This window comes from Trachinotus anak, unplaced genomic scaffold (genome assembly GCF_046630095.1).
Source record: "Trachinotus anak isolate AG129_WGS33_773 ecotype Australia unplaced genomic scaffold, CSIRO_AGI_Tana_v1 ptg000013l, whole genome shotgun sequence".
Taxonomy (NCBI): domain Eukaryota; kingdom Metazoa; phylum Chordata; class Actinopteri; order Carangiformes; family Carangidae; genus Trachinotus; species Trachinotus anak.
The window spans coordinates 7,366,561-7,378,825 of NW_027273864.1; the positions used below are offsets into that span (position 1 = coordinate 7,366,561).

The window sequence follows — 12,265 nt, forward strand, 5'->3', positions numbered from 1 at the left end:
TTCCCCAAATGAGGAAAACACCAGTGACTGGCTGGGTGGGAGACTAGTCACAGCCCAGAGTGATCCAGAGACACGCAGATAAGGAGACAATGAATGAGTCATGTTTGAACACCTCTGAGTGTGACTGTGTCTTCCTCTGCAATAGACTGGCGGCCGGTGGAGAGATGGATGAACGGGTGTTTCTCAACACATATCGGAAACAACATGAAGCTCATACGAGGAGCCGTGGTGTCGTTTTCAATCACATTTCCATCCGTCCACATGTCTGCATAACTGGACCACACAGTGCCACAGTGTGGGACTGTGCTTTATGACACTCAGGCGGCCAGTTTCATACAGTAATTAAAGTCATTTGTTACAGTTCCTTGTCTGCGGGTCAGCGCCGCTGGATTCCCGTGTTTAAACCCTGTGAGGTTCGTGTTTTTGTTGTTGTAAAGTGTGAGGGCAGAAAGGCTTCTTCCTGCGCACTTGAGTGGTGATACGGGAGGTGGGGAGGGCCCTAGGGGCGAGCACACCCCTACCGCCTGTGTCAGAGTATTTCAGAACAGAGGCCAGCATTTAGTCATTCTTCATGAAAGCTGCACTCTCAGTTGTCTGCTCAAGTCCACCGTAACTTGTGGACTACAGGAGGATATATCTCTGTTTTCCACGGATCCGAGGACCACGGTTTGATTTACTTCTCTTCTCTTCGGTGAAAACTTCTGGCGTCGTGACCACAGGATAGCCTACTTTTACGCACAGTTATTTGACGCTCAAAGAGGACAATGCCTCGATCTTTCTTGGTCAAGAAGTACTTCGCTAAACAAAAGCCAAACTACAGTGAACTTGAATGTCAGAATGGTGAGTTGAAAAGTTGTTTTATTCCTTGAGACAATTATAGAAGCATCCTTACATAAGTGCGTAAAACTAGATATAAAACCAAAAAAAAAAAAAAAAACCCCAAAAATACTTGCTCTCTTGAGTGTATTTGTACATTTCTAGTCAAATGAAACACATTTTTAGATATTAGGTTTGTACCTGGTTCAACTACTAACCAGGCTACTCCCCGTTCAAGTCGGGGCCCGTTAGATGCACTTTCCCCCCTTTCTGAAACCAGACAGAGCACCATTCATGTTACAAGCCCTTGTGAATACGTGGGAGGAAACGGCCAATGAAACCCTCCCATGGCTCCAGCTTTATGCTCAGTTATTGTAGAGGAAAAACAAGATTTTACAACCAAAATAATTACAAACACAGTGTGTGCAGTTGTTGAACGGATACATAGTGTATTTAAAATGGAGAATCTGTTGTCTGTTCTTTTACAATTCAGTAAAATATCACTGAAGTTTGGTGTACTGTCCTCTACTGGCCGTGAGTTTTGACCATCTTCTCCCGTTTCTTCTCAGACACTTTACTGGAGAGGTATCCTCTCGCTGAGCTCTCATCAGGAGACAACACCTCTGCTGCCACCTGCTTCACAACAGGGCTGGTGTGGGACCTTAGCGTTCTGCCCGCCCTCTACCTGCCCACCTCCCAAACAGAGCCCTCTGCCACCCCAGGTCCCCTGGACCTCAGCTCCCCGTCCAGCCTCAGCAGCAGTGCCAGCAGCAGTGGAGAGGAGGATGAAGGACGTACGTCAGACCCCCCCAGCCCTGAACCTGTACACACATATGCCCCTCGCCAGCGGATGAAATGCACTGGCGTTATGGCTCATGTCAGTCCCCCGGAGGAGGAAGAGGAGAGAGAGGCCCCCGTCACAGCAGCCAGGCCAGCCTTCCTCTGCAAACACTGCCCCAAAGAGTACACCAGCCTGGGGGCCCTGAAGATGCACATCCGCTCACACACCCTGCCCTGCGTGTGCACCACCTGTGGAAAGGCCTTCTCCAGGCCCTGGCTGCTACGCGGCCACATCCGCACACACACAGGTAAGATCTGTGATTAAAGACATTCAACAACATTACACATCCTTTCCCCCCTCTGCTGAATTTCCATTTGATTCATGAGTGAGGAAATCAGTGTACGTGCTGCAGTAAAAGTGTAAATCTGCATTTGAGGTGCTGTCATTGTGAGTCACCCCCTCATCATGTGTGTGAAGTAAGTGATATCCATGACAATCAGTTTGATGAGCTCAGCACTTGATCAGCAGACATTATCACATAGGGAAGCCCTCTGTAGACCCTGTGCTCATTGATCACTCATTGTGTTTAATGCCCCGGCAACAATGAGTCGTCAGCTAATTATCTTATCACGGCTGCTGGGGAAGAAGACAAAATAGAGGCACATGAGTGACAAAAGGGTTTGAAGTACGCCTGAAGGCTGTCTGCTATCTGTGAGCACTTAGTACCTGCAGCAACTTGTCAGAATGCTAATCTCATTTGGCTTTTATTGAATCATGCTAATTCAGTCAGGCTCTGACCCCACCAGCCTACCATGTGCTTCTTCATTATCTCCAGAATGTGTGTGTGTGCGTGTGTTTGTGTGTCTGTGTGTGAGGTGTTAATGGAAAGCTCTTGTGAACTGAGAGATGCCTGATTGTTGATACTGTGACGTCAGTGAAGTCATGTGACACGTGTTTCCACCCATTTCTGTCCAGGTGAGCGTCCATTCTCCTGCCCCCACTGCAACCGGGCCTTCGCTGACCGCTCTAACCTACGAGCTCATCTGCAGACCCACGCCGAAGTGAAAAAGTACCAGTGTAGCGTCTGCTCTCGCACCTTCAGCCGCATGTCGTTGCTGCAGAAACACAGCTCCTCAGGGTGCTGCTCCACCACGGTGTGAGACTTCATGGAGAGAGACAGAGGGACCCACTCAGAGCTCAGGGCGGTGGAGGGCTGGTGGCCACAGAGAGGGGGTCTACACAAGCCCAGCTGGCCTGTTGATGACCCATAAGGCCACAAAGAGCGTGAAATGGCCTGCTTTAAGAGACCTGGAGGGAATCAAGCCTCATTATGGATCTGACTTTACAAGCCTCTTAGCTTCTCTGTTCCATGAAAAAACAGCTGAGAAGCAGATTTTTTTCTTCCACTCAAGACTGAAATCTTGAGGCTGGACCAAATCTGAACTGAGCAATGCAGACACTCACTTGATATCAGCCCCTTTGTTGCTATTGTGCCCATTCCAAAGACCAAATATGTAGTGAACTCATAGGGGTAAGAGGTGTTCTTTCCTGTCTCTGTCCTGGTGCCGGCCAACTCAGGATCATGGCCTAGACACAGCTGCTGAGAGGTAGGGGTGCGTGGGTGGAATAAATCTCTCAGCATGCCTCAAAACACACACACACAAACTAAAACACACACACACACACACACACACAAAAGCAAATGCACACACAGCTGTCCCTGGTACTGTGGTGTAGATAGACGAGGTGCTAACAGGTGCTACAGCCATGACCTTCGCCGGTTGATAGCAGGTGACTTCCACTGCCCTTGGTTTGCTTAAGAAAAAAGAGGAAGCATGTCATCACAAAAGAATGGCATCAGTTAGTCTTTTTCACCAGTGGGGATCCTTTTAAGCCTCTATTTTGACTACATCCACACCTTCTCTTTAATCTGATGAGTTTCAGAGATAGGAAAAGCTGTTCTGTCTGTTATTTTCCAAAGAAGCTTCACTTTGCAGCTCCACTGCAACCTGGATGTCAATGTAAGCCTCGCACTCAAGGTTACCACAGTGTTAATAATACCAGCCAAAGCCATATTTTGTGACTTAAATGAGTTTGTGCCTCAATCGTTTTACTTTTGAAACCAAAAATGTGCCTTTTTTACCTCATTTAGTAGGAAATCATTGATTGCAGTATTAGTAGAAATCAGCACCAAACTGTTTGAAAATGTAATAAGGCTGGGACCAAAGATTTTTAAAGTTTACTCCATGAAGACATGGTTTCCTCATATGTGATCATAACCTTCTAAATGGACAATACAAAGATGAATTTTTAACTTTCCTAAACATTTTATGGCAGTGTTTTATAGTGCAATGTGCAGATGATGTGTTATTTCAATTTTGTACCATGCTTGTGTGTTCACATCTATTTCCTGTATGTTGTAACTGGTAAAAATTTTCATTCAATAAAGTAATTTATGTTTATTAAAACTTGCTCTGTCATTAGTGTAAAAATCCACAGTGGTACACCTTTATGTCCTCTTTGATATGATGTGGAAATGGCCGCCCTTGATACGTTAGTTATAAAAGGTCTGTTTGATCATTAACTGGGAGATTTCTGTTCAGCATCTTGACATTAGGCGTGGTGTGTGAACTGACCATAGTGTTGAAGTTAAATTGCAGATGTGCAGGTGAACACACTGTGATGGATGGGAACAAACGAATGCACCTGCTTCCAGTTTCCACCTGCCATCTACTTCTCACTGTCACTGTGTAAACACTGCTAGAAATGTGAAAGTGAGTCTGTGTTTGCGTGAACCGCTAAAGAAAACTTGACTGAAAATCAACATGTGTTTTCAATCAATCCCAAGATTTAACATGGATCCATACGTGCTCTCTATAGCTCTTGAAATAATCCTAAAGTGGAATTCTAGTAAGCTATGTGTGTGTGTATTTTTTTTCTTTCCTCCTCAGGGAGAGTATAACATTCTCCTCTTCCTTCGCCGAGACAGTGAGTCAGAGTCTGCCCAGACTGGAGCTCTAGGTTCCCATGGCTCCTCTGCTCTCAGTCAGTAAGTCAAGCCACTAGTCAGTCAGTCTGTCAGTGAGTTAGTTGGTGTGCGTGGGCTGAGGCCCAGTCGGGCCAGCACAGAGTGAGGTAAGCTGTTCCACGGCACAGTTCCTTGTTTCCCTCTGAGTCAGGGAAATGTGCACACACCACCACCAGCAGAACGACCACTGTAGGATGTAGCAGTGACTCACCTCACACTCACTGCCTGAAACATAACTGCTATACAGACTCTAAAACATCTGTGCACTTACCAGGTTTAATGTGGAACTAATATGAAAGTCCTTGATTGTGGTTCCCTTTTTGCTATAATGCTCTCATGTCTTTTACCCAGAATGCTCTCGGGTGGATAAAAGGGCCATTAAAATCTCAGCTGTTGGAGGTTAGCTCAGGCCTAGTTTGATGATGTCAGCTGGTATGTCCAGAAGTGAGGGTGTTAGCTCTGCTAAGACAATTGAAACAAGTTGCTCATTTGCACTTTCTTGTGAAGTTTGCTTGTTGTTTGACCACCTCTGATGGTTTTCATCTGTGCAGTCTCTCATCATCTCATTACTGATGAGGTGCTGCCTCTACAGAGTAAGTCAGGGGTTTAAAAAAATGTCTATCCTATACATCAACATTTCCGCCCTCCTTGCCTTCATCTTGCTAGTTTTATGAGGTCAACATTGCTACAGAGCCTCCTTTAGCCAGTATAAACTCATACATTTCAAATCTTTGCTGCATCACACGTTGCTGTACTTATTTCTGTCTTTTTATAGAGAAATGAAAACATAACATGCTCCCCTTCTTGTTCCTTGGGGAGAGTGGAGGGTCTGGATCTGAAATCTGAGAGCGTTTTCCTGCTGTGTGCTTTACAGTGCCAGAGCACTCACTGTAATTTACCAAAAGTGGCTGCTATTTATGCCATAAAGCATGTGTTTAACATTCCTGAACCCCACTGTGTTTGTGTATTCCTCGCTCTCTCACTCGCTCGCTCTCTCCCACTCACTCTCTGCCTGCCTCTATGCCTGTATTTCTATTTATGTGTGTGTGTGTGTGTGTGTGTGTGTGTGTGTGTGTGTGTGTGTGTGTGTGTGTGAAACGGTCCCTACAGAGCAGCAGCCCTTTCCTTCTTCACAGAAGGATCATCTCTCCCCCTCTGAGACAAGGCCGACAGGAAGTGGGAGTTTACATTGGCCTACTTTACCCAAAAAAGCAGCCCTGGGTCGAGGAGCTGCAGAGCTCAAGTACTGTTTCTGCTGCTGCTGCTGCCGCTGCTGCTGCACTTCGCCACTGCCAGTGCCATGTCCCATCCCCCCATCAGCTGTCCCACCCATGGCTGGTTTTTTGGCCAAGTTTTCGGGGTGGAGTTGGGTGGCCAGGAACTAAAGTGTGGCCTTCGGTGCAGCAGTTTGGTCTCATGGCCTGGGAGACAGGAAGGGGCTGTCAGCATCTCATAAACAGGACTCATCCTGCACTCATGACACATAGGACCTGGAGAGAACTCTCCCAGGAACAACCTTCAGACACTTAAACTCCAGACTGTGGTTCAGTCTGGTGCTTGTCAATGACCTGCTCAAGATGAACCATAACACAGACACTGAATATGCACAAGCTGACCTTCACACATGTGACTGTCACCTGAAAGTCAGTCGCCATGTTACTGACACGGTGCAGTCACTTGATAGTTACCTGATTATCAGCAGCGGACAAGCCAAATAAAGCGTGACCGCATCGCCATGTTACTTGGGAAGTGCAGAGCACTTCATTACTCTGTAATGTTTTGGTGTTAATCACTTTTCCTGCCTCAGTTTGGTGGGAGTCCTTGTCCTTGGAAGATCTTCTGCAGTGTTGTTGTCTCTCTCTGACACAGTTGAGTTCAGAGCACGGATGTAAATGTCAGAATGCAGAGCTAATTCCTCTCCACTGAGCTGCAAACAGGCCAGAGACATAGCCGCTGCATGTGGTAAATAAGGCCAACAGCAGTAACACCACAAGTATGCTTAATGATGGATTTGATCAGGCTGTGGAGTTGCCCCAAGGCTGGATTGGAGAAGTGGTTGGGTGAGTTAAGGGATGGGGGTAAGGGGTGCATATTAAAGAGTAATGAATCACACACTCAGTCACAGGGTCGCCGGCTATGAATGTGCTCTCTGTTGGTTTTCCTGGAGCCTGGAGTTTACTAACTGATGACGCAGGCTGGACTTGATCAGAGACATGTGTTGCTGCAGACTCGATGCCAGTGAGAAGCATAGCGAGTGAGGAGAAGGGGGAGAGGTAGAAGGATGGATGGCGCCTGAGTTCTCTGATGGCTGAGGGCTGATGGGACATGAGAGGAGAAGGAGGGAGAAAATAAGCCCAACTTCTACCCTGGGACAGGAAACAAGAGATTCTCAGAGAGTATCCTGACCCAGCTTTCTTAACCATCATTACTCCCAAATTCTTGTGTGGCATCTCAGCTAGCTCAGGAGCAGTGTGTGTGCTGGACACAAAAGCAACCAGAACAAATTCTCCTCTCATCTTAACAGATGATCTTAATGCTATTGTGGCTATATTTAACCAAGCTGGTCTCTGAGCTAAATGCCACAATAACAATGCAAACATGGAGATGTTTAGAGGGTATTTTTACCATGTTCACCATCTTGTTTTAGCATGTTAGCATGCTAATTAGCACTACACACAAAGTAGCACTGAAATGTGAGAAATGAGACATTTTGATTTTTGCAGGTTTCTGGTCTTAAAGTGGTTAAAATTTGGACTTCACGATGGTGCTTTTTCACTAACTTGACAAATGTCATCCTCATGGTGGCACAACAGACTCTACGTCATGAATGTCGGTACAAAATATAATGCTCATCCAGTTGTTGTTGAGCTATTTCAGTCTGGACCAAAGTGGTGGACCGACCGAACAACAGATCGACTTTACCAACCACAGAGTCACACTGCTAGCATGGCTGAAAACATAGAGAGTCACCCTCACATGTTAAGCCTATACTTGTGACTCCTCTTCACCTGACAGTGGGAGGAGCTATCACCTGTTTGTTACACTGGATTGCACCTGAGCCTACTTTCCCAGGCAAGGTGCAAAAGGCTGTTGAGCTGTCCCCGGAGGCTTCGACAGAGTATTATGAAAGAGGTAATGTAGATTTGTGCCCACCTGTCAGGACATGTCACAGTGGAACAGTGTGTAAACAGCATCGCACTGTGTGCTGGGAACACAGCACTCGTTCTTTAGTTTTCTTTCTAGGTTTTAGTTTGTTGAAACTCAGAAACCTGTATGTGCAAGGGGAGAACCACCTACCCAGGCAAGCTGGATCATGCCACCATTAAATGTCTTACACACATGAATATCACTGACAGGAAGAGGACACCTAATTGAGTCATGATAGTGTCTGTAGCATGTCATTTCCCATGAACTGCCTTCCAAGGGCGTAAAGCCACACCGGTATAAAACATGGGCGTGTTTAGAGCAGGAGTTTGTCGAAGGCTGAGGTGTCAAGTGCTTCCCATTTGTTCCAATGGAGATCAAAGAAAGTTAAGATTTGAGGCAGTGCACCCCAGGAACAGATCAAAACCCCCTTGCAGATGGTAAACACCAACAGTCTACTTCATGTACACACACACACACACACTCACACTGATTACATTCCGCAGCTGTCAAATTGTCATTAATCACCACAGATGCTTTGACACTGTCTCCAACATCCTCTGATGCAAACCTAGGTGAACGTAGACACAGAGGAGTGCTGTTCCGCGTGGGAGGCCTACGCAGCAGCTGGTTATGATGAAAAACACCCGGCACTCCCGCTGACACCCCACAGGCCGTCCCTGTCACTGTGACGCACCGAGGGCTGCTGATTCTCCAAACGGCTCCGAGGGCCCAGATCTGGAGGAGAGCAATCTATTCATCTGCAGTCCAGCTTTCAAACAACTCCAACCAAACACAGAGCCAGTTGATTGTGCACAGTTGGTTCCCAAACAATAGACACACACACACACACACACACACACACACACACACACACACACACAGGCAAGTGAGCAAGCACTCACACAATCCCAAATCTATGCACGCACACAGACTCATGCACACAGTCCTGCACATGTTGAAGCCATTATCCTGTTGCTTGTTAAGTCATTACTCTATAGCTTGTTATTTTCTCAAGCAAGAGAAAGCAATCTATCCACAAAGGAGTGCTGAGAGATTTGCCACCCGACTGAGCCTTGGGATATGGGAAGTTACCCTGAAATTTGAGGAATGCGGTGAGGTTTGAAACCTAAGAAACAGAAAAAAAAAATCATCTTCTGGAACAGAGAAGCTTGTTTCCCGGAGTCTCCAAGATGTAGCTGCAGCCAAGACTGTGTGATATCCACAGGGAGGGAGTATTATAGACAATACTGATGACAGTGCAGAAAAAGTTTCAGTCCACCAATGGGACATGGAGGAACTGACATAGTCCAAGAGCTTTGACATATTCATGGTGGATCCCAGACATCTGGTTTCCATTTCCCTCCTCTCCCAAGACAGTGAGTGCTGGCAGCGGGGCTTTTCAATGAAATCGTCTATTCCACTTCCTGTGCTATCAGTTTAGCATAAGTGTGTGCAGCACAGAGGGTAATGAAAGTGATGCTCAACACATAGGCAGTAATTAAAGTGTACTGCACTGCTTTCCTCCTGTTTTGTTTTTTTTTTGTTGTTTTTTTTTTAGCGCCCCACCCCCCAAGTCCTGACGCCATCCTCAAGGTTTATTAGCGGGAACACCCCATGAGCAGCCATTTTCACAGCATCCTCTCCACTCTGCTCCACACTAGGAAAACCTGCGAGCCAGCACACTCTCACCACACTGCTAATGAGTGACACATGCCCCCTAGCTCTGCTGCTGACACCTAAGATCAAAGCCCTGGAAGAGAAGGTTCAAACCCACACCCCGTCATCCGCCCCCACAATCCACCTCCTCTTTGACACCCACGCGATATGTCTGACAGCAGCCAAATGGTGATACACCTGTCCTTTCTACGTTTAACACCAGCGGTGTGGCTGTCCTGTGCCGCCATTCACAGGACGAAGTAGTGTCAGGGCGAAGTAATGTGTATTCCAGCTGTGGATGATAAGAGATCAGATAACACCATCCAGATATGTTGCATGTCAATGTGAGAGACGTAGATGAAACAGTCAAAACTATTCATCTGCTATAAATCCTGTGGGTGGACTGATTAAGGCAGGAAACAGAATTATGGGAACCTGATTGCAAAAGTCTGGATCAACACTGAATCTCTCGCTCCGTGATCCCTCCAGTCCGTTTCATTAAATCAATTGCTTCACCCATCTCCAGCTGAAATATTGTCCGAGCAGTTTCCATACTGCTGAAGGGCGTCGAGAGCAGAGCTGGTAGACGAGCGAGGGAGGAGAGGGGGAGCTAGCCAGGGCAAAGGCAGGAAATCCCAATGCAGCATGAACTATTTTCCTCCATAGTTCCACCAGAACAGTTCTTTGTACCAGTCCCCCGCCCCCCTCCATCGGGCCTCTGTCTCTGACAACCATCAACTGCTGTTCTACGAGGCAACCGCACCACTACCACCACCACCACCACCACCACTGGAAAAAAACAATCCAAACCTCTGTCACACACACACACGTACGCAGTTCACTCGTGGGCTGTTACTCAGCAGTGCTGGGGGTTGTGGAGTGGGGATCAAAAGCTTGGGGTTCCCCTCCAACTCAGTCCAAAGTCCCACTGTGGTTAGGCTATAGACAGAGAGGCACCTTACTTTACACAGAGACCCCAAATGCCAAAAACACTCAAGTATACAAAAGAAGAAGCACACAACTGCGCTGAAAACGTTTCCCTTCCTGCTCCACAAATTTAACACAGGAGGAAAATGATCTGTAGCAAATCAAGGCCCTTCTTCTTTCTCGTTCTCTCATCAAACATTCCTTGGCAGCAACTCTCAATCCCCTCACAGTATCACTTGATCATCGAGGACACACATGCTCTTCATGTGACTCCAATGAAGAGATGGCTCTGCAGAAGGATATTGCAACAAAACTTAGTTTTGTCCGGGACTCTCATTGCACAGTGACACACATTCCTTCTCATTAAGACCGAACGGTTGGAGGAATGAGAGATATTGAGGTCAGTGACACTTGTGAAGGACCAGGAAAGCAAATATCAGCAACTGACTCCCTGCCACTGCAAAATACCCGCTGAATGTGTGTTTCCATGTTGCAACATCAAATCCAGACACAGTGCTGATTTGCTGCAGAGCTAGAACTAGGCCTGTGATTGACTTGGATTTATTTTATGCAGCAGTGAGACCCCATGCAAAGACTGAGAGGCCTCCAAAAAAACCAGTAACGGGACAAATTCAAGGGAGTAGAAGAGGCAAGTGTGAGTATATAGCTAGTGGGTGGGAGTAGGAAAGGCACCTTGCAACAGCTGGTCTGAATTATCCATGGGGTCGAGGGTAGTCGGCTCTGGGAGGCGGAGGGGAGGCGTGGAGACTCCTGGCGCCAGGATCGGGCCAGCAGGTCAGGGAGGATGACGATTACCAAAATACTAGCAGGCAGCCATAGCCCTGCAGAGAGGGGGTGTTCCTGGCTCACACCGCTCACAGTTACAGGATGGGCAGACGAGGGGACGACTGAGGGGGGAGTGTGTATGTGTGTGTTTGTGCGTGTGTGTGTGTGTGACAGAAAGAGGGACGCTCCTACTTCCACTTCCTATGAGATAGACCCTTCCTGTCATTGAGAAACTCCATGTTAATGACTGTTAGGTGTAATGACCCTCAGTCTATGAGGGAACACAACCAGATGAGTGTGACAGGGTTTATATGAGCCTAACACTGACTTTATAATATAAACAAGTTCTTTTAGCAGGTTTTATTTTGAAAAATGCATCTTTTGATTTGCTCCTGTTGGTAACCACTCAGTGCAACCAGCTGCTTGCAAGGTGCAGTTCACTCATAAGGCTCCTTTTGTGCTTCCTCGCAGACTGAGCTGACCACATGTGAACAGACTGAAAACTGTGGCCTTACTGGTGGCCTGTAAGAGCTTGGCTCCCCCTGCTGGTGAAGGTGTAGCACTGCGTGGAGAATGCATGTGTGTTTGTGCATCTATCAACAGGAAGATTTTCAAATATTCACTTGTCAAGTTTGTTTAAATTAAATCTACATCAAGACAAAGCAAGAAACAAATATTTGTTCTAAACATAGTTTAGCATTGAATTATAAAACCTATACTTCCTTTAGGTTAATGCAAAAATTAATCTTACTTTTTAGATACAAGTCAAAGTTTCTTCAAGGAGTCTTCTTATTGTTTAAACAGGGTTTTGCTTGTGTTACTGTGAGGGATTTTGTAAATGTGACTGTCACTAACTTTATTAATTTAAAAAGTTGAAGTGAATAACAGCCCTTTTGGTCGATGTAAACTGAGCTTGATCAAGATATTGATGGTAATTTTGTATTCTTCCTAAATACAGCACTACATGTACTTCACCTCTCATAGCATCACTTTCAGCACTACCGCTACCAAATCCTAAATAAAATCCATAAACTGTGTAATGCTATGAAACTGAACATTGTGTTAAACGTGTAAAACACCTCTTAGTAAATTATACCATTCAGGTCACATCTAGTGACAAGGTT

The 12,265-nt window shown here is 46.3% G+C and overlaps 1 protein-coding gene across 1 annotated transcript; it reads left to right on the forward strand.

Moving 5' to 3' along the window:
- Positions 1–564: 564 nt before the first annotated feature.
- snai1a (snail family zinc finger 1a) lies at positions 565–4,065 on the forward strand. Its single transcript, XM_071494794.1, has 3 exons — positions 565–840; positions 1,386–1,904; positions 2,573–4,065. The coding sequence occupies exons 1-3, from the start codon at positions 765–767 to the stop codon at positions 2,755–2,757; spliced, it is 780 nt and encodes a 259-aa protein (XP_071350895.1). The 5' UTR covers positions 565–764; the 3' UTR covers positions 2,758–4,065.
- The last annotated feature ends 8,200 nt before the right edge of the window (positions 4,066–12,265 follow it).

Excerpts from the sequence above, each read along its gene's own strand:
- snai1a (XM_071494794.1), top strand. The coding sequence starts at position 765 with ATGCCTCGATCTTTCTTGGTCAAGAAGTACTTCGCTAAACAAAAGCCA. Across the intron at positions 841-1,385 it reads TGAACTTGAATGTCAGAATG|ACACTTTACTGGAGAGGTAT; the intron begins GTGAGTTGAAAA and ends GTTTCTTCTCAG. Across the intron at positions 1,905-2,572 it reads CCACATCCGCACACACACAG|GTGAGCGTCCATTCTCCTGC; the intron begins GTAAGATCTGTG and ends ATTTCTGTCCAG.